The sequence below is a fragment of the Ceratocystis lukuohia genome (genome assembly GCF_044167205.1).
Source record: "Ceratocystis lukuohia strain C4212 chromosome Unknown Supercontig2_pilon, whole genome shotgun sequence".
In the NCBI taxonomy this organism is placed as follows: Eukaryota; Fungi; Ascomycota; class Sordariomycetes; order Microascales; family Ceratocystidaceae; genus Ceratocystis; species Ceratocystis lukuohia.
The window spans coordinates 1,336,467-1,363,168 of record NW_027263521.1 but is presented as its reverse complement, the minus strand read 5'-3'; the positions used below and the strand labels follow the sequence as shown (position 1 = coordinate 1,363,168).

The window sequence follows — 26,702 nt, the reverse complement described above, 5'->3', positions numbered from 1 at the left end:
AACAAGAAAGACAAAGGATGTGTGGTAAATACATTCAAATGGCGAACAACCGGTGTACTTCGGCTTTTGTACCTCTACCTTCCCCTCTCTCCCTACATTCTTTTCTTCTCATGACGAGACACAGAAATTCATAAAAGGTTCATAAAAAAAGAAATAAATATAATAAACCCAACAGCCCCTAAGGGATAGCTCGCAAGTATTAAAAAAAAAAAAAGGAAAAAGCAATGGTCAAATAGCACAATAGGCAAGCCAGTCTCAAGATAAACATTGGTGACATAACTGACAATAGCGAATCCCTCCTTCAAGGTTAACAACAGAAAGGAGACAATGTAATAAACATGTAGAACGGAATAGCCAAGAGGTCAAACGCAAATAAAATAGCAAAAAAACACAAAAAGAACCAAATTACCCCCGCCCAGTCCCTTACGCTAAAAATCACCCGCCCTACTTTTGGTTTTTCCCCATCTAGCTAAGTAGATTCTTTAGCGATGGGCTAATGCTCGCGTTTGCCGAATGGTTGCTCGTCGGTCTGCCCAATGTATGTGCATCCTGTGGCGGTCTGGACAATGGCATCGGTGCAATGCCACCTCCAACGCCACTGGCCTGACTGGCAGGTCTATCGCGCGGAGACGGATAGTGTCCATACTGCTGCGGTTGCTGTTGGTGATCTCTGCCAATAGGCGAGCCACCATGGCTATGCGGATGGCCACCGTGTGCATGGCTGGTGTGAGCCCCATGTGCTGCATATGGAGGCACCGGTGCAGGTGGTGCCGGGCCGCGCTGAGGGTGAAGCGGGGCCATAGGAATAGGATCATTGCGGCGGGGCGGACCAGCAGGCGGCATGCTAGCATGCGGTGAATGGTGAAGTGGCTGGTGGTGAGCTAGTGGGGTGTGTGATGGGTGGCCATGGCCGTGAGGTGTGTGCGGGTGCGTGTTGACGTGACTTGTATGGTTTGTATGGCCATGCACGTGTGTCGTGTGCGGCGTATGGGGTGGGTGCACATGGTGATTGACAGGGGAGAGATTGTGTGCATAGCTGTGATGGTAGCTCGGAGCTGGAGGCATGCTGATAGCGGGCGGTGCTGGAGGATACTGTGCCACAGGAGGAGCCATAGCGGTTGGCTGTGAAGCGGGGATTGGCAGAGGCGGTGGGCGTAAAGAAGCCAGAGTCACCGGTTGTTGCTGCTGCTGTTGCTGCTGTTGCTGCGAAGAGTGTTGCGGAATCTGTTGCGGCGGTGGCGGTGGCGGCGGCGGGGGAGGGGCAGGGTCACTATAGCGCTGATTGTGCGTGTGCAGTGGCACGTGCTCATGTGCTGGCCGGTGAACCGGGTCAACCCGATTGGCAGGGGTCTCATTTCGGTGAGGGGTCTCATTGCGGTGGGGAGCTTCGCTACGGAGAGGGGTCTCGTTACGAAGAGGTGCTTCATTACGCAGAGGTGCTTCATTACGGAGAGGGGCCTCGTTGCGGAGAGGAGCCTCTGGCCGGTGGGAGCCACGGTACTCGTTATTCCAGTCGTTTGCTACAAATGGAGGCATAATCATGGGGTAAAAGCGATCGCGTGGTGCTGGAGGAGCACCGGGAGGCGAGTTTGGAGCAGGACGATGCACAGGGGCATTAGACGGAGCCCAAGGCTGGAAGGGTGGGTGACGCATGTCGGGTTGCTGTGGAGCCTGCTGCATCGGGGGCGGAGCAATCCGAGGACTAGCCAGTTGCACAGGGCGCTCAACAGCAGCGGCGGCGGCAGCAGCAGCAGCAGGTACAGGCTGCATGGCATACATATTATTTTGCGGGTGCATGATCGGCGGGCCAGGGACACCCACAGCCTGCGGCGGAGGAGCCGGCGAGTACCGTGCACGTGTGACTTGGTCAAAAAACATGTCTGGCTCGGGCTCAGTGTCTTTGCTATTGGGGGTCTTGCCGAGCTTGTAGCACTTGTGGCATCTAAACTTGCGCTGTTCTACAAACTTCTTGGCCTCGTCACCGGCATTGGCAACCGGCTCAGCATCGGCGAACTTCTGCAAAAGGATCTCATCGATAGGCCACCACCTAGGACTCACATCGATTCCGCAAGCAGCGCATACCTTGTCATTGCAATCGCCGCTTTCTGGCACACTATCAGGAGAGCTGGCTGTAGCCATGGCTGCGCCATTCGCGGTAGGGGACTCGGGCACGGTTGTTGACAAACGGCTGCCAAAGCTACTTGACGAGGCCTTGGAAGCTGCGAGCATCACTGTGGCCTTGCGGACGTTTCCGGTCAAGGTCAAGTCGGCTTGCTTATAGTTTCGCACGTAAAACTGCAAGGCCGACTGGTTGTGGCCCTTGATCTCGTCATGTAGACCAATCATCGAAGGTGTGGCAGTGTCATGTGACAAACACCAGATAAGAGGAGACATGACCCCAGTATCACCGTTGGCAGTGACAATCTTGTGGTGGCCCCGGCGAGTGCTTTTCACCGAGTTGATGGTGAGACCGACAAAGTAACGGCTTGGCTTCCGACGCGCGCACTCAACGTGGAACGACTTATTGCAGCAATCGCAGTCAATGCATGCCCCAGTCTTGATGTTGCAGATTTCACACACGCGATCAAATCTAGACCGTGGAATGGAGGCCACTCCTTCAACAGGAACCAGTGTTTCCGATTTGCCAAACTGGAGCTCAGGCGTGAGCGCAGCACAAGTCACGTGGATCCAGTTGTTATCAGCAGTGCGTTTCAGGGCCTCGCGGGGGTTCGCAGGGCGACCGTGCTCTTCCTGCTTCTTCGAGTAGTACTCGGCCGTCTTCTTAGCCTGTTCACGATCGGCCTTGTCCCGTTTGCGGTTGGTCTTTTCGGGGATACCAACAAAGTCATAGCTTGTAGAATCCAAGGGACACAGCACACACCGGTAATCAAGCGAAACCTGGGGGTTGCGGTCGTTGATGCACGTGTCGCATGTCCATCGGCCGCACTTGCTAGCCTTGGCGGCATTGCGACCCAAGACTCCATAGCACGATGGGTGGACAGGAAGGCGGCACTCCTTGCAAGTGAGAATAGTGTCGCCAAGTTCGCTGCACACAGCACAGGGCTGGGGCTTGGGCTTAGGGACTTCAACCGTAGGAGCCGCGGACGTTGCAGCCATCTTGTCGTGCACAGACGTGAACTTTGCCTTTTCTGCCTCTTTCTCAGCCAATTCCCCTTTCTCTTTGGCCTTTTCCTTTTCTTTGTCCTTCTTTTTAGACTGGGTTGGCGGAGCAGGCGATGACTCTAGGCTCTTCTCATCAGCGGCAGACTTGAGCTTCTTGCGGGGCGGCTGCTCAACGCCTGTAGCAGCGGCAACCTTGGGTACCGAGCCGTTGGTCGTTACCACAGGAGGCTCCGGGCTACGAATGTCCTTGGCAAAGACAAGTTCCTTGAGAAGCTCTTCGTCTTGCTTGCGCTTCCAAGCACGGCCTCCAGACTGGGCAATCTTCTTGGCAACCTCTTCAATGTCTTCCCACTGAATAGCATAGCGTCTCCATAGTTCGGCACAGCGCCTGCAGAGGGCCGAAATATACTGGTTGTTCTTATCGCGAGAACTCTTGCTGGTATCAGCAGGACCTCCATTAGGGGCACGACGCCACTGGCGCGACTTTTTAGTGTTGCAAAATTTGCAAACAAAGGAACGCTTTTGCTTTGCTGCCTTTTCGCAATCATAAGCTGAGTCGTCCACATTATCGGCAATATCGTCCTGCAGCTTCGCTGCAGTTTTGGCAGCCGCCTTGGCCTCCTTCTTGCTTTTGCGGCCAGCATAATTGCCCCAGACCTCTTTGCCACGGGCCGTCTTCTTCCATGTATAGTATAGGCGAACAATGTGCTTGTGCTCAACTGTCTTGACAAATCTGGACACAAGAGCGAGTTCAGAGCCAAACTTGCTAACGCCTTCCTCGAACTTTTTCATCTCATTGGGCATCAAGCGGGGCTCCTTGAAGTCGGCAATGTCAGTATCCAAGGTCATTTGAAGAGCCTCCTTGGTGTCGAAGTCAGAAATGAACAGCGAGTTCAGCGCAACATCTTGCAGATTAGTAGAGTTCTCGGGAACGCCGACGGTGCCGCAAAGGTCCCTTGCGTCGTTCATGAAACAAGTAAGACGAGAGCTTGAGATTTGCTCTTCAGAAGGTGGTTTCCACAACAGGGTTGCAGTGCACCGGGGGTCGTCGTTGTCAAAATCTTCGCCGCGGGCGGTGTAGCCTGGAGGCTCGTCTTGAAGCCATGCGGGACGGTTTTCGCGCTCAAGCTTCTTAGCTTCAAACTCAGCAAGCTGCTCCTTGGTCAAGCGCGGCTCTCGGCGGCCTGGCTTTTTGAGCTCAAGTGGCTTCTCATACTCTACAGGGCGGCCAGGATACGGTAATACAGTCGCCTGGTGACGGGGGCCAATGCGGGTGCTAGTCCTAGGGTAAATGCGGTCATCAAGGTCAAGTGCATCTTCGACCTTGCAATGCGCGCCGAGATATCGGAAGGGCCAGAGACTTGCTTGCTGCTTCTGCTCAGCCGTTGGCTCCTGTCTAGCCTCTTCAGTAGCGGTAGAGGGAGTAGTACGAGATGTCTCAGTACTTGCAGCGGCGGCGGCAGCAGCAGCGGCAGCAGCGGCCTCCTCCTCCTCCTCGACAAGCTCATCTTCGTCCATTTCTGGAGTGTTGCCAAATGCCGGTGTGTGGCGGGCATTAATCATTTTCTCATGACGACGACTGCAAGGAGCACATGACCATCCAAAGCCACGGGAGGGCTTCTTGACGACCGGCGGGCTCACGCAGTTCATGTGCCACGTGATTTTGCAGTCGGAACAATCGACTGAGTCGTTGCTATAAGACGGAAGGAAGCTGAGTCAGCATTGTGGGGATCTGGAGGGGGGGGTTCTAAGCCACCCAGACCAATAAAAAACAGGGATATTATCAAGCATGAAGAGGGTGGGTAACTGAAGAGCCAAGATTGGAGACGCCATAAGCCATAAAACAGGGTGTCCTGGTTGTGTCTGACAGGGGGTTAGGGGGTGTAGACCACTGGGAATACAGAGGGCAGAAGACAAGAGCAAATAAAGCAAAAAAAAGGAAAATTAGAGGGAGTAGCAGGAAAACGAGATGCGGCAGAAGCAAGGTCAGCCTGGCCCTAGGCTGGCTTGGTCCTGGTTTCCCAGCCAAGCCAGGGCCACTCCCTGCCAATAGAGCCGACAAATAGGATAAGGCTCAGCCCAGGTCGCTGCTACCATCAATATTGATAGTGCTGATAGAATTGGACGGTCGGTGTCGTTGACTTGGGCCGTTTCCGGGAGCTGTGTAGTGCGAGTGCTGCAACAAGCGGTCGCCTGCAGTGTAGACAGACTAGGCAGAAAGGCAAGACAAGACATAACAGAAGGGCGGAGGTCATGTGAGTTGATTCTGGCTTGATGGAGGTGTGGTTCCCGCCAGTTTGTTTCCATGTCCCTTCGACACATTTCTGCCCACGACCCATGCCGATCCCAGTAAGTATTTGCTGTAGCGTCATCCCCCTTGCCTGCTGCTTGTATCTATTTGTTGTTTTTTTTTTTGTCTTTTCGTTTTTGCTGTGCTTGGCCTTTTTTTGCTGTCGCGTGTTTTTTTGTTTCCTTTTTTTTCCTATTGCTTTAATTGCTTTGCTCGACCCAACTTGAGCCGAGAAAGAAACGAGCCTTGTCATGATAGGAATGAAAATAGACGGGCATATAGAGGGACAGATGGATGGGAGATAAAACTCACCTGGCACAGTAGCCGTTGCACTTCTTGCACAGCTTCATCGCTGCTGTTAACTCTCGGCCTCGGCCCTGCTCAACAAGCACAAATTTCCAGTGCTCATCCAGCACGCGCTTGACCTTGTCGGGCACATTGATAATGGAATCTGTGGGAATCAAGTCGTAATGTTTCTGAATGTAGCGATCATAGAGGCGCTCATACCAAAAGCTGTCAGGTGTCTTTTTATACTCTTCCATGCTAGAAATTTCGGACTTGTGCATAATGTGGCATTTACCGCGGACGGTAGATAATGGCGAAACATCAGAGTGCATGGTAGCTAGCAAAAGACGGGTGTCCTGCACTCTTTTGCCAATGTCCTTTGGCCGATAGTACCAGTTGACACGGATGGCATCAATAGGCCTACTGCTGTCATTTCCAGCGTGCATAAACTCCATGACGCGGCCCAAGTAGTAGGGCTCGCCTGGGGGTTCTGACACAAGATAGACATGGTCTAGTGGGGAGGGGGGGGGGAAAGGTTAAAGTCAGCGTTATTGGGCGCGGAGGGAGCCATGGCTACGAGATAAGGAAGGGCGAGAGGGGGAGGGAGAGAGGAGAGGAAAGAGACTATGGACATATCTATGTCTGTACTCACCATTTTGCCGCAGCTCAGTGCCGTCGTCAGCAAGTAGGCTGCCGTCTTTTTGCAGCAGCGCCTTAGTGTTGGTAAACGACAACATGTTGGAATCGGGGTACGTGACCTGGGGACGGCTATTTCCATTTTGCACAATGGCGTGTGCGCGTTTGGCTAGCTGGGGGTTTGTTTGCACATTGGACGACGATGAGTTTGTATGAGCCGTCTTGCGCTTTTTAGACGGCGGTTGCGCCGAGCCTGTCCCAGCGCCAGTGCCGCCGGTAGAAGAGGAAGTAGCAGAAGCATTGTTTCTATCGCTAGAGCTGGAGGGTGTTGAAGCAGTGCTAACGAGATGATCCTTGATGGACTCTTGGTGAAGGACGCGACTGCTGCCATCCCCATTTGCAGCAGTAGATTTGCGGGAAGATGATGAGCGAGTGGGAGCTGGTGCTTGGGAGGAGGAAGAAGAGACAGAGGCAGATGCTAAAGCTGCAGAGGTGGAAGCAGCACCAGCGGCAGAAGCAGGACCCGCGGTGGAGACATCTGCTCGGGGAACAGTTGGTGATGAATTGCGGTTACGCAAAGACTTTTTGGATTCGTCTTTTTTGCTAGAAGCATCATGGGAATATTCAAAGTCCATCTCGCCGGCATCCTCAGCATAGTTGGGCCGATTATTACTGTGGCGATTGCGCGAGCGCGTGCCGTAGTGGCTAGAGACATCAGGGCCAGCAGCAGCGACAGCAGCAGCGGCTTCCCTCGAAGTGTGGGAGGCCGAGCCTGTGGCTTTGGACATGATGGTGGAGGAGGGATGTGGCTCAGATAGAGAGTGACAATGACGATGGCAGTAGGAGCAGTAATTGTGATTGTTTTGGGGGGGGGAAGAGGAGTCTACGACCTGGGAAGAGCAAGCAGAATGGGCTGTTTTGTCGCTAGGAAAACTGAGGGTGGTGTGTATGGGACAAAGATATGGATGGAATAGAAAAGATGAGAGCGTGCTAGAAAGAAGGGGAAGGAGGAGATGTATCAATGGCCAGGCGTGTGAGATTGAGAGCAGACCTATAGAGCAAGACCCGAAAGACAAGACAGCAGAAGGAAAAAAGAAAAAAAAAACAAGAGATGAAGATGAGGAGAGAGTCGATGGGCGATGGGATAGACAAAAAAGCGTCAAGCTCTCTATGTCAGGATTATTAAAGGAAGAGGAGAATGAAGGAAAGAAAAAAAATGAAGGCAAGGCGATATGCAAGCAGAATTGCTAGTGCTCGAGGGCAAGTAAGAAAGAAAGGAAAGCGGGACACGATGATGAGAAGAGAGAAGGAAGAAGACAAGAAGGAAGAAGAGAGGAAGAGAAGAGAAGACGTTCGTGGGACGGAGGTTGAGTTGAGTTGAGAGTGAAGGAAAAGGAAGGGAAGGGGAGGAAGAAGATCAAAAAGGAAAAAATAAAACATAAAATAAATAAATTCAATGGAATAAATAAATTCGAGAAAAATAAGGACGAAGGAATAATACACAAGTGGTAGCCAGCCCAGCCCAGCCCAGCCTTTGGGGGTGGGATATATATCTGAGCTGCGGGTTGGTGTGTGTGATATAAAAACGAGAGAGAGAGAGAGAGAGAGAGAGAGAGCGAGAGAGAGCGAGAGAGGGAGAGAAAATAAACCCCGGGCCATAAGAAAAGGGAAAAGAACAGGAAGGAGACATGGCCTGGCAAAAGCCGAGGGAAAGGGCATGTTTGTCCTGGCTTCTTTTTTCTATTGCTGCTCCCAGGCTACCGGACACTTAAACCTGCATTCTGGGCATTTTGAGCCATGGCGCCATAGGCTGACTAAATCCAAGGAGACAACCATGTAATTTGATGACTACGTGAAATGAAGCCGACAAGCTCCATCTATCTACACACACATGCGCATCTACACTTTGCAGGAGGGAAATGGAGAGACAAGGCTGATGGCTGATGGATGGCGGCTGTACCTCCTCAAAGGCCTGGACAACGAGACGAGACACACGCTTTTTTTGCATGTCTCTAGTACGGGGGAAAAGAAAAAAGGAAAAAAAAATAAAAAAGGCACGTTGACGATGATGGCGCCAGAGAAAATAATGACCGGTAATGGGCTGTCGGCTTTGTGTCTTCCGACTACCCTGAACGTGCCAACAGGCCAGCAAGGGACTAGAAGAAACTATAATTAAATGGCCCGCCAGAGTTTAGAGGCCAGAGATTGCGACAAATAAGAGAGCACAGGGGTAAAACGAGGGACAGCATGTTATGACGATGGCGACGACGGCAATTTCAGTGTTGGCGATGATGTTGTCATGACGAAGCAACAAGAGGCCATTGGAACAGGCAGATTGAAGCAATGGAAAGCAGACAAGGCAACACACGATCGAGAAGCACAGCCAACGAAAACAAGTGGTAAGAGCGACACACAACCTGGGTTCAGCCAAGACGGGATAAAAAGGGAAAAAATAAATGTAAAAATAAAAATAAAAAGCAAGAAAAGAAAAGAAAATACAAGGAAAGAAGGAGGGAGAGCACCGACCAGCCAAGCAAGGCCCAAGACGACAGGCCACGGCAACAACGATCCATGAGAATAAGAATAAGAATGACAAGAAGAAGAGGAAGAAGAAGAAGCGGGCGGAGACGAGGGCGAGGACGAGTCGCCCACCGGCGTACCTACGTTGGCCTTTGCAGAAGCCAGCTGGCAAAGATGAGACAGACACAGGCAGAGCGAGAGCAGCAAAATAGCGACCCGACAACGACAGCGGCAGCAACGGCGACAGCGGCAGCGACAGCGACGCCAGAGGACGTGATATAAAAGAGGCAGTCAGTCGTGGTGGGAGCCGACAATATGCATGTGCATACACAAAGGTACAAAGGTACAAAGGTACAGAGGTACAGAGGTACAGAGGTACATAGCTACATAGCTACATAGCTACTGAGGTCCAATGCAGCCCACCCGTACGTGCTGCTATACACTCCGACGCCAGCGGCAATAAAGCGTCGCGGGACAAGAGCAAAGCTCGCCTTTTTCCATCCAGCAACGGGGCCGTATCTGCGTATTATCTCGCTCACGTTCTTGTCCTCGTCTTGGATTTATTTGCATGCTGTGTGATCTCCCAGACCGACGCGTCCAAACCTGGCCAAGCGGTCTTTTCTTTTGGGGCGTGGGGTGGGGCGTACCTTTAGAGGAACAGGGCAATAATAAGAGAGCAGAACAAGGAGAGAGAACCAGGAAAAGACCTGGATAGTCCAGAGAACCTGACCTGGAAGAAGGCCAGCCAGCCAGCCAGCCAGCTTGAGGGCGAAACAAGAAAATAAAGAAACTCGCTGTGCAAAACTACAGTGGCCAACAACAGCTTCAGATCGACCGGGGCCAATGATTTGATCCAGCTCACTGCAGTGACGACAAGACGACCACCAGACCCCCCCCCCTTCCCCTCAAAAAGAAATTCTGAAAATAAATAGCCTATCACCACCAAGGCATCCCATATACATCACATCGCTGCCATCGTTCTATCGTCAAGCCTGCACAACACGCGCAATCGAAAAAAAAAGAAGAAAAAAAAAACCGCCAGAGGACAAGCGCAGCTTCATTTCAAGTCTGGCCTATAAAGGAAGAATAAGAAGCAATTAAGAACACATGTGCCAAGTTTGAAGTGAGACCGGCCACACGAAGCTAAGCTAAGCTAAGCTAAGCTAGACCGCATATAATAGCATAATATTCTCCCAATCCATCAACTTTACTATTTCCACCTCCACCATCAGGCAAGCCCCAAAAAGAGCCGCTATCGCCGCGTCAGTATCACCCAGCACCAAGACCCAGCTAGCAAGCGCTCAGCAGGGACTATAAACCACTACAGTCAAGCCCGCCACAGCCAGCTAGCCTCAACCCTCAACTAGCACTTCTACACAAAGGGTTGGGCATGGCCCCATCCCCAGGATAACGGCCGGCAACGATTGGCCAGGCGCGTTCAGGTTCTTCTACTCTTGTCTGCATGCAAGTAAGCAAATGCCTCTGCTGCAAAAGTAGGTCTCTCAGGTACACAGCACGCCCACTCTTTTCTCTTCCCTCTCTCTTCTGACATCACACAGAAAAGAGGACGCTGCGACTATACAGCGAATCGCACAAACAGGCGACCAGGTAGACAAACACGCAAGACAAGCAGGACAAGTAGAACAAGCAGGACAATCAGGACAGGCAGGACAAGCGGGACAAGCAGGGCAAAGCAAAGCAAAACCATGACGCTGGCCCTACGATCCCCGTTCTCATCCCCTCCAATCGTATCCTAATCCTTTCTTGTCTCGTCCTCTTTTCCCCTCCACCCTTCCTCTGCCAATAAAAAAAACCAGGCCGGCTTCGACCTGCGCTCGGGAACAAACGCCTTTTCCGAGCATCCCCAATCCCCATCACCCGTGGGGTTGTGCCTTTTTCTCTTCATGGCTCCCTCCTCTTTGTGCGCTCTGCTGCTCTGTTTCCGCTCCCTTCTGGCCTTGCCCGCCGTCTTTTGCTGTCGTCGGCACTCTGATTTTATCCATTTTATCAAAAATGTGAGAGTCAGGAAAAAAAAAGAAAAAAGAAGATTAGGAACCCCCCCCCCCCCCAGCTGAGACTTGGGGCTAACTTGTAACTTGACGCTTGCCTCTCCTTTCGCTTGCTCGCTGCACCATTACAACCTCGCTCACTGCACAGAAACCTCTAGCAAACGGACCAGCACATCGACACCCCACGGCAATCAGTACGCGCCTTATTACAGCTGCCCGTGGCCTTGGCCATTTGTATCCTATCTGCACCTGCGGTCTTATCTTATATCTCCATGTGTCGCCCGTGTCTCTGTCTCTCTGTCTCTCTGTCTCTCTGTCTGACTCCCTTAGTAGTACATCTGATCTGCATCTGCACAATTGAGCGGCTGTCTTCTGGTGTCCTCAGTAGCCCGAAAAGGCGGAAATAGAGAAGCAGAATAAGAAATAAGAAATGAGAAAATAAAAGCAACGAGATACGCCCATCTGCGTATGGATGCAGATGCAGATGCGGAACGTCAATTGGTCGTAGTATTCGTAGGCATATAGCGCCTGTTACAGTGGCTGCGGCATATACTTGCACCATGTACACCACAAACCACTTCAACAGCGCGTCCAGCCGACAAGCCATCAACCTCAATAGAGCCGTTTTGCAGAGGCAGTTTTCATCTCAAATGCCAACCGCTACTTTTATCCCGACAACATCAATCGCCATTGAAGCCAGGCCAGATGCCCAGCGCAGTGCAGCACAAGGCGAACAAGCCCAAGGACCAAGGGCCAAGGCCCCAAGGCCCCAGGCAAGGGGCACTTCATGGTCCCACTTAAATTAAAAAAGAGGAGAGACAAGGGCTTGGGTTGCTGCTAGATGGTTATTCTTCCGTGATGTTCATTGAACGTCGGGCCAGGTCAGCAGCCATAGCACGAGCCGTCCATGCAAGCAGCGAGAGAAAAAAAATTGGTCTGCCCTAGCGATGGGGAATTCGAAGGAAATATTCTTCCTTGGTCTTTTTTCTCCTCTGCCCTCGTCCTCCTCCCACAATGGTTTCTGCTCTCCCCTTCCTCTCTCCTCTTCTCCTCTCCTCCTCCTCTCCTCCTCGACCTCGGAATGCTGGTAGCTGCTGCAGGGGGGCAGATGCGTGGGCGAGGTTGACAATTGGTTTTTGACAAGGCTTTGTTTTTACTCGCTTCGTCCGTCCATTCCTTATCTCTGCGGGTGATACTGTTGCTATGCTGTCATGTTGCTCTAATGATGATGGCATGATAGCATCAATCCATGCGAGCCACTGCTATCATTCGCCCTTTTTCCATCGTTTTATTATTTCAGTCTGCCGTCGCCGCCTTCCTCTGGCACCCAGAAAATTGACCGCTTGAGTCAGATCCTGAATTTCCTGGTGTAATGGAGGGAAGCAAATCCGCCAACTAATTTCTAATGCCTGTGGTACCACATGACACCCACATCCCATTATAAACACATATACAGATAAACGGATGTACAAAGTACATGGAAATAAGCCTTTGCACGGAAGTAAAAAAAAAAAAATACATGTATCTCATGTACCCCCTTGTGTATGTAATGTAGTAAATGCACGCATGCACCAGGCGTGATGACGAGCTCTTCAACGTGTCCGGCAAATAACTTGCAGCGACGCAGAATACGTCAGTCCTGTTTCTCGCTCGCCTCTCCCTCTCATGACTTGAACAGAGCCGCGAGTGAGGGGGAGTCACCCGCCAAAGCTTTCCCTTGGCGTCTTTCTTCTTCCTCGCCATCCACATCCACCATGTTTGGCTTGCCGTTATTTCTTTTCCCCCTCTCCAGCTCTATGCGAAGGAATGATATGGGCCCCGTTTGATATGCTTGGTGCTTGCCTCTGTATGTCGCTTTTTTATTTTTTTTTTTCATTTTTGTTGCCCTTTTCCACATGCGATCTGGATCAGCTGCTGTCTGCCCTAAAAGTCCGCTGCTAACTGCGATAGCCCAGGCCAGCCCAGGTAGCCCAGCAAGATTGGCCAGGGGGATGTCCCCCAGGTGGCGATTTCGCTATATCCATAGATCAAGCAGCCACGGTATGTCATGGTGACATAATTCCCCATACTAAAACGCGTGCAGCACAAGGTACATCTACCAACTCCTATGTGCTTGCCTTGTTTCTTGCTGCTGCAGGGTACCTCCCTCTTCTGCCTTCCCATCAAAGCTTATGTGTGCGTGTGTGCATGTGTGCATGTGCGCTGTGTGCATTGTATGGCTGCTGTGTGTGCCCATCCCGCCCTTCTGGCCTAGCAAAAGCCAGGCCGTTGAGTTGACTAGACTGCGGGAAAGGAGAGAGACGGCTTAGCTCGTCAGCCTCCAATCTTCCCTTCCGGTTTTGTGCAGTCAACCATTCGCCGTTGTCTAACCTGCTCACCTGATCTAATCTGGCCTGGTCTGGCCTGGCCTGGCCTAACGTGGATGGAGGGAGAAATGCGAAGAAAGGAAAAAAAAAAAAGGCAGAGAGAGAAAGAAAGAGCCCTACTCTGTCTCAGTCCACATTTTCAGAGCCACCCAGCCAATTAGCATCAACACATACGGGTGTCCCGCAGCAACAAACAGCCTGCCTCACAGCCAATACACATAAAAGGACAAATAGCGCAACTACTCTTTATGTTTCGCTTGAAAATGCAGAGCGCTAGAAAAAATACAGGGCATAAAATGGACTTTCACTCAGTCGTAGAGCTATGTCGGCCGAGAAGGAGCGCAAAGAGCTTTCGTTCCTGGCAATCAGACCCTAACAACCAGACACCCGACAAAAACCACTGAGATGCGGTGTCTCCATACAGGATAGGATATGCTACCAGTAGCTTCCATATCCAGACTCAAAGCTCTTTGGCTTCTTGAGCCCAGAAACCCCGTTTTTAACGGTGTTGTGCTTCAAGAAAATTCGCCTCAGTTGATGAGGTGAAGTCGGTCCCATGCTAACCCTAAGCATTGGCATCTTGATATCTGACAAGTTTCAATAAGAGGGAAACGGAGGGAAAATGGACAGGACAGTTGGGTGCAAATCTCGTACCCACCACACGGACGCAGGACGGAACAGGGCTTGGCCTAGCTTGCAATGTTACGCAAAAAGCTGCCAGGCAAAATGAATGAGCCTCCCTCCCCTTTGCCCCTAATTTAGAAGGTTGAGCATTGAAAGGCCTCCGGCCAGATAAATCTCGACTACTAAACAAAAGACCACGCAAACAGGAGATATATCATGAGAAAAGCAATGATGCCCCCCATTAGCTTCCGGAGCTTGAAATGAAAGCAGTAAGGCGGCGAAAAAAAAATCATCGCCAATGTTATAAACGCCTAGACCGCGATACGTCCAAACGCCCTATTTTGTGGGCGTTCCCTCTTGCTCCTTCTTCCTTCTCCTGTTTCCTTTAACCTCCTCTGCTCTTTAACCTCCAACCCTTCCTTGGTACTTGATTGAATTGTGCTGTCCTTCTCCCCTCTCTTCAAATCCCTTTGAAAATGTTGGTGTTGTCAGGAATCGAAAGCCTCCAGTCTGAGGCAGAACGCCTCCTCCCCCCCCCCCCCCCCCCGGCCTGGAAGGGGCCAAGGATTAGGGCTTTTCTGCTGCCCTTAGCTTTGACTCTCTCCGGCTTTGGCTTTGGCGTTGGATGAGACAGAACAGCAGAGAAGAGCAAAACAAACGAACCTGGGGGAGGGGGGGAGAGTCACATATCAATATCCCCCCCTCCTCTTTCTAATAGAATGATTTGTTTGCTCTGTAATATTCCTTCTCTTCGTTGATGGCTGATGCGCTTTTTTATTACCACCATCCATTTACTCCTTGTTTCTCTTTCCTGACTCTTTGCATCCTAATACATCGTGTTCATACCCATCCTCGTCTCGCATTACACAGCAGCACACATTAACACACCAACGCACATATCCTAAATTCTTGTGGTGCCCGTAGTGCGTCACCACTCATCTTTCTTTTCTGGGCTGTTGTCGTGCATGGTGCACAAGTGATGTACCCAAATACACCAGTACACTACACGAACATATACACAGAGCACATAAGCTAGGGACATTGAGGAAAAAACGAAGAAAGAGGAAAAAGAAAAATACTGCAAAAGTTATATATAGGCTTGGACACACCTAGGGACTTCTATAACTTCGCTTTTCGCATTCCTCGGTATCCCGTATCCCATATCCCCCCTTTGTAGGCTCGCAGAGGAGGAGGCGTTCATCAAAGCCCCCAAGCCAATATCACACAAATTTCTTATTCTTTATGGGCGGATTTGTTCTCATGGAAGGCCTTGTCTGGGATGAAGCAAATCATCTTCTAATGTTTCTGACTTCCACATCCCTTCTTCCCATCATACACCCAATGCCAGTCGCTATTACTCATGCATTACAGCTCTCATCATGTCGCCGTCCTTGACCTGTAGCCATGTTAGGGTTAAGTAATCCAAAGCCGAGGTCGCCCTATGATCATGTTGGAAATTGAATTGATGGGGTGCCCTGCCGCTAAAACTACCCAGTATACGTGCCAGTAGTCTAGCAACCTGTTATTCTCATCCTTGCTGCTATGAATCCGAAAAAGTGCCGCCAGTTCTAAATTCCGCGTGAATACCGAGTTTTTGGCCTCCTGCTCTCACAACCTAACAATAGAACAAGAACAGCCAGTAAGAGTCAGCTTTGCTAGACCCCAACCCAATTGTGATAAAGCAAGACTTGCTGACGCTCTGTTTTTGGACAAACTAGAGAGTGTGTCCACCTTGGACATGATGATTCGTAAATTCCACAAATGCCCTTGTCTTTGTCTCGGGCTGCAAACTGAAAGAGAGACAACAACTAGGCAAGTTAGGCCCAGCAAAGTCACAACGACAAAAATGGCGAGCGTTTCGTGTTTTAGAGGGAGATGGAGGAATAAACAAACGCTAGACAAATAAATAGTCAGGCCTGTTTTGCCGGTGCTCCTGCTTTAATGCTTTCCCTTCTGTCATGTATGTTAGCCCTAGCCAATGCCAGTCCCCTTCTTGTCTTGGGACTGGGCCTGCCTGGGCCTTGCTGGAAGCAGGAGCATTCAGTGTATCACTTTGGTCATGTCGGGCATATTGCAGGGCGCATTGCCTTTCTGCGCATACATATGTATGTGTGTACACACAACACACACACATTCGTCCACACATAAAATGTCATGTTGCAGCACAAGGAACACATGGCAAGGAGGCCTATGTACATACGCATACGATAGCATGTACGACGAAAAAAAAAAAAGCTCTTCATGGAAAAAGAAAAAAAAGAAGACAAAAAAAAGCAAGGCCTGTCGCAGCTCGTGTGACAGGGCTCTCCCTCCAGACTTACTAGGGCGAGCAACGCTCATTTGGTGTTCTTCGTCTCCGGTATTAATTTTATCCACAATACTCCCAGTCTATGAACCTGCTGTAATTATCCCGTCCCCAATTATGTCATGATTACCCACCAAAGCGACTGAGTGAAATGGAAACAGAAAAACACAAAAGAAAAGAAGCTGCGGCGAAATGCCTTTGAGGAGCTGTGCCTCAGAGCCCAGTAAGCATAGGGGGCGTGTAGTTTGTCGCTCAGCAGGGTGTATGTAGCAGATAAATCGGGGTCCACTTTTCAGAAAAAAACCTGGCAAGGGCAAGGGAAGCAAAGAAGGAAATAACCAAGCAGGTTCTTTCCCCCGTGGCCCGTCGTTCCCCATGCTTTTCTTGGGGCTTGCTGCTACTCTTTTGTCCCTCTTGCTTATTTTTGCACCTCATCCCATCCCGACAGCCAAAAGTCGGTGTTTTCAAAGCATGATAGTGCGGCTCTTGGGGATAATAAAGACAGGGACATTGGGCTTCACAGATGGAAAAATGGCCTGTGAACGTAGTGTATATATTTTTGCCGATATTCCTGTATCATTGAATGCGGTACATCGAGCCCTGCAAACAGGTGTTATCCTCAATGCCTGGATTTGAGGGTGGCCAAAGACAGAGGCTAACCCTCATGGCTGGCCAAGTCAGCATCAGCCAAAATGTGCCGTGACCCTAATCACGTCTACCGATCTTTGGCGCAGCAGGCTCGTTGGCCACATAGTTCCGAAGACGCGCCGCTATTCACTCAAAACCTTGTTTTACCCTGTTTTCAGAGCACGAAGTGCGCTATGGCATGGCGGGTCTCTCTCTCCACGTTATCCTGATCTCTTGTCGTTGTTATTTTTTTTTAGCATGGAAACTAAGGAGAGAGATACCAATTTTGGGGTACCCTCTGTTACAGGGCTGTCATGCGTTGTTTCCATCACTAGATATTCTTTTTTTTTTTTTTTTTTTTTTCATTTTCAACCCATGTAAACTCTGTGTACGCATGTACATCATAATGTGCTGGAGGAAGAAGTCCTATCCTCGATAAAGTAAGGGTACTGACAAAAAAAAAGCGACAAGGCTATTCAATGCAGACTGAACAGATAGGCTGAAACCACATAGGACGACAAAAAACCATCAAGATCAAAAGTCGGAGTCCAGAGATAGAGGAGGGAAAAAAAAAAAAGTCAGCGTCTACAGCCCCGCTAGCGTGGTACGTCTGTTTAACGAAGTTTAGTGCATAACCTAGCATTGTGGCTGGCCCTTAACCAGGTTAAGCCCAGCGGGCGGTAAGTTTTGAAACTGAAACTTGGAACTTGGGGAGCTTAGTCTTTTGTATTAGGAGTCAGAACGGGCAAAGCGTGAGAGAGGGAGACAGAGAGTATGTGGGAGACAGAGAGTTGCCAATGAGTGAGATTAACAGATCTTAATGGCTGGCTATTATCTAATACCTGTTCTGTTCGCTTCCGACAAACAGTCAGGAGTTGAAGGAAATGAAGCGTTGTGGCTTCGATCAGCGATGAATCGGAAAAACAGAGACAGAAACAGTTTGCAAGATAGACGCACAGACCCGAGGCGAGGGGGGGACCATTGTGCGTCTTGTATAGCCAAGCCGTAATAAGTATATGGTTATATGATAGGATCTGATGTGTAATTCGAGGCTAATACCCAGAGTACTAAGCGTAGTCTGATTTTCCTTTCTCCTCACCTTCTTCTTTCCACTCTTTGCCGTAAAGTCTGTCTTCTGACGATTTATTTTTGCCATTATCTTCATATACATACCTTTATTTCCGATTTCAAAATACAAGCAAATTTCAAGGGTCACCATGCTGCATTTGTATGGGCTGTGTCGTGTCGTGTGCGTGTGCGTGTGCGTGTGTGCGTGTGACGTGCAAGGTTCGCTCATTGTGCTTATCAACCGAATGAAGTGACAGAGTAGTAGTACGAGGAACGAGGAACTCGCACTAGTTAGACCTCTGGTGCGCTCATCGCCCTGATTATGCAGAGGCTGGGTGTGATTGGGACAGAAGTGTTGAAGATAGCGGGAAGCCCTTACTGCAAGCAGGGTAATTTTGGAGTGTGGTAATGGTACACCTTTTATTATTTTTATTTTCTCACTGGCTGACCAGGCTTCAAGAGGTGTCGTTGCTTTATCTCGGCTGTCACGCTTGGCTTGTCCGCCCACTAAATCGTGCCCTAGGGCCCTTTTTCTTCCTTTCTGTCTTCCTTTAACTTGGGTGCTTTGGTCAGAGGGGAATCCCCTCCCCTGTCCTCTCCCCCCCCCCCCCAAATCGGCCTCCCTTTGTCTGGGCGCTTCGGATTTGCGCTGATTTTCGTGCAGAATTGCTTTTTCTCGTGCTTTTTGGCAGCCAAGTTTGAGCTCTGTAGTTGCCTATGTTTTGCTCGCCGTTCTTCGTTATTGACCCTCTGCCTCCTGTTTGTTGTCGTTTCCCCTTGGCCGGCTCGCCGCTTCTGGTTGATAGGTATTGGTAGGGGGAGGCTTTTCGTGCTACTAATGTTGATATTACGCAGGCTAGTTAAGCGATTTGATATAATTTGCCCTGGAAATGGAGAGGAATATCATGTCACGTGAGAAACAAACGGTAAGGGAAAGAATGTTGGTGATGACAGCTGGCGACAGACCCCCTGACGGCCGGCAAATAAACTAGTGCGCTGGCTGCCTAGTAAGCATCCTGTTGATGGGCCAAACAGACGAGCTTTGGCGATAGCTGGAAGAAGACGACACAGAAATCACGTCCATTGTTTTGTTGATGCGGCCAACAACAACAGCTGAACCGTGCCTTTGAAATCCTGCAGCTGTGGTAAGCAGCGTTGCTCAGACATCTCACTGTTTGATATTTGCTGTGCACAAGAAGAGACCCCCAGCCAAGACACGTTCTTCCACGATTGTTATTGGCTGGCTTGTCGTTGCTAGGCCCTGCTTCCCTCGGCGGAGTCCGTTAATGGCAAAACATCAACATCATCTCCAAAAAAAAAGATTTGTCCTTCCTAGTCTCTGTGCTTTTGCCAGACAGCCAGGTGACGTTATTGGGGCTTCAACTGTAACTGGGATCCTGGATCTCAAAAGATCTAGACTCTTCTTGCGCATTACCCCAAACAAACACCTCCGTCATGGAAATGGATGACAGCCACAGCAACAGCCGGATCAAAAGGCAAATATTCCACACTACATCTGTCGATGCGGCTCGCCAGACTGTGGCTACTAGAAATGCTCAGAACATTGCAAACCAGCAGCATTCCCTTGTGCTACCTGCCATTGGGTCTAAACGGAGCTTGACCGATGCCTTTGAGCCCGGCTTCAATGGGAACCATCTTGACAAGGAAAATTTCAAGAAGCCACACATATTTCGCTCGCGTAGTCTTCCATTCCAAAATTCCAAGAAGCAGCCGCAGCTTTTCCCAAGTGAGATTGCTACATTATATGCTGATGACGATGAGGTAGACAACGCCGAGCCTTCTGAGTACTCCCAGCGGAAACTGCTTGCGGCTACTCCAACTGATGAAATTGACTCCACGCTGTCTCTGGCATATGGTGTCTTTGGCCTACCACCCACCATAGTGACCAGGTTTCGCGAGCTGGGCGTCAAGAGCATATATCCATGGCAGAGGAATTGCCTTCTAGCTCCAGACGTTCTCTCGGGCGAAAAGAATCTGATCTATAGTGCGCCAACTGGCGGAGGAAAGTCGCTTGTTGCTGAAGGTAAGAAACAATAAAGCAACGCAAGACGAAATGGTGGCTTTGGTGTGGTTCACAAATCTCGAGGCAGTGCTAACTGCTATGCTGTGCTCTATAGTCCTCATGCTCCGCCGGATAATGCAAGAGCCTCGTGCCAAGGCTATTCTTGTCCTGCCATATGTCGCACTGGTCTTGGAGAAGACCAGATGGCTTCGTAACTTGGTAGAGGGAACAAAGAGACCCGGGGCTGACATTTTGAAGCAGGATCTTGCTCGAAATCCATGGCAGCAAAGAGCTGATGCCGACGCTGTGAGAGTAGTTGGATTCCATGGGGGAAGCAAGCTTAAAGCGACATGGAACGACTTTGAGATTGCTGTGTGCACTATCGAAAAGGTATGCATTCTTGTCTTTGATTTCCGACCTTCGCTTTGGGACATGTCACTAATAAAAAACTATCAAGGCAAACTCAATGATCAACACGGCTATCCAGGAGGGCCATGTCAGCAATTTGAAGGCCGTAGTGCTGGATGAGATTCATATGATTGATGATGGCCATCGAGGGTACCTGATGGAGCTGCTAACTTCGAAGCTGCTGTCAATTGCTCAACCGATCCAAATAATTGGCATGAGTGCTACAATATCTGTAAGTCCGTTTGAGCTTTCGCATTTTGTATATGACCAGACTACAGTCGTTGCCTAACTCGCCTCTTCTACCCTCGCTATAGAATATTGAACTTCTTGGTCGCTGGGTTGAAGGCCATGCCTATGTCACAAAGTACCGGCCAGTGCCAATCGACGAACATCTTGTTTACGACAGCAAAATTTACCCAGCCGCCAATACGTTAAGCTTGATCAAAACAGCAAAGGAACTTGAAGCTGGCACACAAGATTCGTCAGAACAAGCCCCATGTGCTATCAGGGCAATACGACCGTCTATACACACTGAATTCCAAGACCCCGTTTTGAATGCTGTTGTGGCTTTGGCTTGTGAGACGGCAAATTCAGGCTATGGCGTGCTTGTCTTTTCAAGCAGTCGGACAGGCTGTGAGACCGTGGCAAAATGGATTAGTCGTGCTTTGCCGAATCCCCAGAAAATACCACTCAAAGTATTGGAGCCACGCCTAAGTCTTATCGAGGAGCTGGGAGGCCTTAGTACGGGCCTGGACCATGTCCTAGCAGAGACAATACCATACGGTGTTGGTTTCCACCACGCAGGAATCACTACTGAGGAACGCGACTTGATCGCTAATGCCTATGATAAGGGGGTGCTTAAAGTGTGTGTTGCCACATGCAGCCTGGCGGCCGGCATCAATCTGTAAGTCTATACTGCTAACTCCAGCCTTGGCTACGGCTTTTATTCCACTGCGCAGCTAATAATGTTTGTAATTGTACACGCAGGCCTGCTCGTCGGGTTATCCTCCACAATGCACGCATGGGCCGTGAATTTGTTGGGCCTTCTATGCTACGCCAGATGCGTGGTCGTGCTGGAAGAAAGGGTAAAGATGAAGTTGGCGAGACATACCTGTGCTGTCGTGAAGAAGAGCTTGGGCATGTAGTTGACTTGATGCATTCTGATTTGCCAGCTATCACGAGTTCGCTTAATACCGACGAGCGCAGAGTACAGAGGTGAGGCTCGCAGCCCTTGATAAACAACCGCTAAATTGACAGGATTGTGTTGCTGATGGTTGACTTGAAGGGCGCTTCTAGAAGCAATTTCGATTCGTCTCGTGGCGACATTTGAGTCTATATACGACTACTTGTCCAAGACTCTGCTCTACCACTATGATGAGTCCATGGATCTCGCCTCCCTCACGACCAAATGCATCGACCAGCTACAGGAATTAAAAGTCGTTGAATACAGCGACGTCAAGGAAGAGTACACCGCCACACAGCTCGGACAGGCTATTGTGGCATCCTCTTTCAATCCCGAAGACGGACTGTTTATCCATCGCGAGCTCCAGCGGGCGCTCAAATCGTTTGTCATGGATGGCGATTTGCATGTGTTTTACATATTTACGCCCGTCAGCGTTTCCGATGTTGTCGTCAACTGGCAAATATTTATGGATGAGGCTGAGAAGCTTGACAAAAGCGGCGAACGGGTCTTGCAGGTTGTTGGTATTGACATGTGCCACTTGATGAAGCTTTCTAGAGGAGCGGTCTTGCACGAAGAAACAGCAGAAGAACGAGAAAAGGCGAGGATTATGAAACGCTTCTACCTGGCTTTTCAGCTTCGCGATCTGTGCAATGAGGTTCCAGTACATATAGTGGCTCGGAAATACGACATGCCGCGGGGGATGGTGCAGAATCTATCGCAAACCAGCCAGGGATTTGCGGCGGGAATGGTCAAGTTTTGTGATATAATGGGCTGGGGGTAAGTTTGGGCTTGGAAGCCTATGCTGCCTGGACTCGACTTGACAAAGGAAAACAAGGCTAACACGCATATGTATGCAATAGGGCCCTTAGTGCTGTGCTTGACCACTTTATGGACCGACTGAAAGCGGGAGCCCGATCAGACTTGCTGGAGCTGGCCAAGATCACATTTATCAAGAGCCGAACAGCGTGCGTTTTAGATGCAGAAACTCAGAAAAAGGATGCCTATTTTGTGCCGCTAACAGCTTTCTTTACAGGAGAATCTTCTGGGATAATGGGTTTAAAACGGTTGCTTCAATAGCGAATGCAGCACCGACTGAGCTGGTACCTGTTCTCATGCAGGTAATATTAGAACCCCTGCCCTGTATTTGCAGCATAGAATGGAAAAAATGTCTATGCGCGAAGCTTGGCTCTCTACCCCCCCCCTCGTCTACAAACAATTTACGAACTTTGCTAACTGAATCAATAATCATCTGCCCTCGATAGGCCGAGCCAAACAAAATCCGAGCACAGGACAGCCCAGACGACAATCGATCCAAGCGGCTTCTTGCCAAAGCCAAGATTATTTCCGACAGTGCGAACCGGTTATGGCGTAAGTTTGCTGGTGCTGTCGTGACAGAGTTCAGAATTTGTGTTGCTGGTATACTAACAACATACGTCGATTGCGCAGAGGCTGAGGTGGAGGCTAGTAGATTTGAAGAAGGACAGGAATAGAAAGGGGAGAAAGGATGGGAAGGGGGGCAAGGAGAAAGAAGAAGGGTAGGATCGCAGCAAGCAGGCTATGGGCTGTAGGTGTGGCTCTGGGTAGCGATAAGTTGGTAGAAGGTGAGGGGATAATGGAATATGCGCATGAGCATCCCGTTAGTCATGGATTATCTGTTAGTAAAGGAGATGGTGCAGCCTGGCTAAACAGAGTCCTAGCCTTTGGGGGGTTCTCTGATTCCTGATCGCTGTCTTGCTTATAATGCATGGTATAATAAAGCCTGAGAACAGGTTTGTCAGATAAGCCGAGTCCGTACGATGCCACCGCCACACCTTTTTTAGTAATCAGAATGTGGCGGCCTTACGTGACGTGAAAGGCACGAAACAGGCTTTGTTCCCAGAACAGTAAGCCCCATTTTTTCATATGGCCATTGTGATTGGGCCCTTCTCTAGAAGCAAACTTCCGCCCTTCCCAGAAGCAGCGTAGCCGTTAGAAGGAAGAAGGCAAGTTTGGAGAAGCTACTAGGTGACTCCTATGCTATTTGTAATTCTCCATATTTTTTTTTTCCTTTGCTTTTTCCTCTTTGATTTCTTCAGAATTCTTTATTCATTTTCTTTGACGCGTTTTTATTCTTCGCTTGATTGTGTGAACATCTTTTTTCTTGCAAAAAAAAAGAAATTATTCTTTTTTTTTTATAAATATTTTCTCTTCAATTTCCCTGTCCTTTTTTCTTTTTTTGCTCAGTGCAACCAAAAAGAAGGTTCTTTCCCTCCCCCCTTGTTTAGCAGCACATCTTATTGTCTTGCTTTTTTTAGCTGTTCTTCAGCCTTTATTTTATCCTGGGACCAAATTAATTCTTCGAGACTTTTTCTACCACTTCTTTGCCCTTATTATTTCTATTTTGCTTCCTTCAGCCTTCTCGTCAAATTCACTCCTACCAACAACCAAACGCTGCGATAAAAGCACGCCCATTCGATCTCTGACAATTTGACAACGGCGAATCAAGAAGAATAAGAAGTGGAATAGCCAGTGTTAAGACGACAAGGCTTTTTTCTATTCTATTGATCGCGCCCTATCTCTATTTATTTCTCTCGCTAACCGCGCAGCCTCGACTCCTATCCAGAGTTGCTATTTCTTTCCCATCATGCCTATCGAGGTTCAGCCCAACACGCCCTTGGCAGACGCTCTCAATGCCGTCGTACAACCTAAGCTAGAGGAAATTGGCTGGGGCAGTGGCGACCCCGATGACACCTCGCTGGCCGAATACATTGTGTTGATGCTGGTCAATGGCCGGTCACAAGACGAGATCGCAGTCGAGATTTCCCAAGAGCTTCTTGGTCAGAGCACCGATGACCCTGTAGCGCGCGAGTTTTCACAATGGCTATTTGCGGAGGTCGAGGCGCAAAATGCACGACTCAACGGAGGAAATGCCAACGGAAATGGCGGCGTTGCCAATTCTGCTTCTGCTACTGCCTCGGACCAAGGAGTTTTCGGCATACAACAATCTGAGAATACGCTGATGGCCGATGCCGACAGCATGGACATGTCGGGAGACATGGCGCAGATGAATGTGTAAGTTAAAGCAGCCTCGTAAGGCAACATGTCCAATCTAGACGAGCCCAGCCAGAACACCTTGTCTACCCCTTTCTGCCGATAGTATGTTTTGATGGATTTTACTGACCGCAACTTTTGTCTAGACCTACTGGCCCTAGATCGATGCGCAATGGCAATGGCAACACGAACAACCGCGGGCGCGACCGCCGAACCTTCAATCAGATGAACAAGAACATGGACCGGACAATCGACGGCGGCATCCACCGTGTGCCAAGAGGAACCGGCAATGAGCGCATCAATAGAGGCTCTAATGGCATGAACATGGGCATGGGCATGCGCAACAATCACAACAACATGCGTGGCGGTCGGAATAACATGAACAACCGCTCTGCAAGTGTTCAGGCTGGGTTGAATGCTGCCGCTATGGGCCAGAACATTGTCAATTTGCCTCACGGCATGAACAATAACTGGGGCGCGCCAATGGGCGGCCATCCCATGGGCGGTGCCCCTGGCCAGCAGCAGCCTTCTCAGATGGATCTTATTGCCCTCCTCGAGCAACAAAATCGCATGATGGCACAACTATCAAAACAAATGATGGATAACAACCGTGGTGGTGGCCGTGGTGGTCGTGGCGGCGGCCGTGGTGATCATAACAGCAGACGAGGCAACTATGGCAACAAAACTTGGACGCCCGGTGGCGGCGCAGCCAAGACTGATCGCAGCGAGAACGGTGATGCCATGCAGACCGAGGCAGCCGACGGCGAGGACACCGACATGACAGCTAAACGCGAGTCTGCCAACCCCGAAGACTCGATGTGCAAATTCAACCTGCGCTGCACCAACAAGGACTGCAAGTTTGCCCATCAGTCACCAGCTGCACCCCCCGGAACAACAGTCGATATCAAGGATATCTGCAGTTTTGGTGCCGCTTGTAAGAACTGGAAATGCGCTGGTCGCCATCCGTCACCGGCAGCGCGCCTGGCTCACCAATCGGAGCAGGACTGCAAGTTTTTCCCTAACTGCCATAATCCGCACTGTCCTTTCAAGCACCCATCAATGCCGCTGTGTATTAACGGGGCTGATTGCTCGACGCCCGATTGCAAGTTCACCCATGTCAAGACCAAGTGCAAGTTTGCACCATGCTTGAACCCCAAGTGTGCTTTTGTCCATGAAGAGGGCCAGCAAGGCAGCTTTAAGGACAAAGTGTGGACGCCAGCTGGCGGAGCCAACGGAAACGGGGCCGAAGCAGGCACTGAGCATGTCAGTGAGCGCAAGTTTGTTATTGACCAAGAAGAGCCGGAGCATATCAAGCCCGAAGATGTGGATATTGCGTAAAGGCCCTTTTGAGTCTCTTGTTTCTCGACTTCAGGGCCCTAGGGAGGAGGAGAAGGAGAATTAAAGAGGGAAGGCTAGGAAGGAGGATTACTTGATGCTGGGAGGATATGTTTTTGATGGAAACTCGAGAAACAACATGAATTGCAATGAAAGGAAAGGAAATCCTGGAAATAAACAAAGGAATTGAATGAAATGAACAAAGAAAGAAAACAAGAAAGAAAAGCAAAGAAAGAAAAGCGAAGAAAAAAAATCCAAACATGAGGTCACGAGACAACAGCATCCCCGTTATGAAGAGCGAAAAGAAGGTTCGCACCACCACACCATTTTTGTTTTTTTGAAATATAGCAGCATTTTTGTTTTTGCTTGTTTTTTACCGGCCCTAGAGAGGAAGATAATGAGGCAGGAGTAACGAAGAGGGGAAGGGGTTAAAAAGAAGCTCGCTACGCGCGAGTCTGGCCATCTTTCTCACTTGATTCTTAGGCCTAGGACTTTGTTTTTTTTTTTTTCTTTTCTGGAAACTGTCACAACGATGTTATATCACATCCACGGACCCCAGTGTTGGCATGGGGTTTTGTTATTGGTCTTTATACGATGTACGAATGATGTTTTGTTGCATGTACTGATTGATGCGTCTGTGTAGGTTTACCTACCTGGCTTATATGAATATAGAACTTGATATTGTGCTCCTGTGGTTTGAAGGTGATTAATTAAGAATAATACTACTATTTGAGTTTGTGCTTAGTTCCGCATGGACAACCAAACAGCATGCAGCTTCTAGGCGCCAATATATATGATTAATAAGCACTCGTATATTGTATTAACTGTCTGTGTAGTCCAAAATAAACACTGCATCTACTGTAATTAACC

At 49.7% G+C, this 26,702-nt stretch overlaps 3 protein-coding genes across 3 annotated transcripts; 2 read left to right on the top strand and 1 right to left on the bottom strand.

The window, feature by feature from the left end:
• Positions 1-465: 465 nt before the first annotated feature.
• HOO65_020341 (Lid2 complex component snt2) lies at positions 466-7,122 on the bottom strand (the record flags this gene model as incomplete). The annotated part of the gene is made up of 3 exons (XM_071006243.1): positions 466-4,816; positions 5,726-6,188; positions 6,351-7,122. The coding sequence occupies 3 exons, from the start codon at positions 7,120-7,122 to the stop codon at positions 466-468; spliced, it is 5,586 nt and encodes a 1,861-aa protein (XP_070860979.1).
• Positions 7,123-19,308: 12,186 nt separating this feature from the next.
• Positions 19,309-22,957, top strand: HOO65_020340 (DNA polymerase theta subunit; the record flags this gene model as incomplete). Its single annotated transcript, XM_071006333.1, has 9 exons — positions 19,309-19,897; positions 19,992-20,266; positions 20,334-20,516; positions 20,599-21,188; positions 21,272-21,499; positions 21,570-22,244; positions 22,328-22,432; positions 22,501-22,585; positions 22,730-22,957. The coding sequence occupies 9 exons, from the start codon at positions 19,309-19,311 to the stop codon at positions 22,955-22,957; spliced, it is 2,958 nt and encodes a 985-aa protein (XP_070860978.1).
• A 1,133-nt stretch (positions 22,958-24,090) lies between these two features.
• HOO65_020339 (Nuclear polyadenylated RNA-binding protein nab2) lies at positions 24,091-25,835 on the top strand (the record flags this gene model as incomplete). The annotated part of the gene is made up of 2 exons (XM_071006652.1): positions 24,091-24,518; positions 24,644-25,835. 2 exons carry the CDS (start codon positions 24,091-24,093, stop codon positions 25,833-25,835), a joined length of 1,620 nt encoding a protein of 539 aa, XP_070860977.1.
• Between the last annotated feature and the right edge of the window lie 867 nt (positions 25,836-26,702).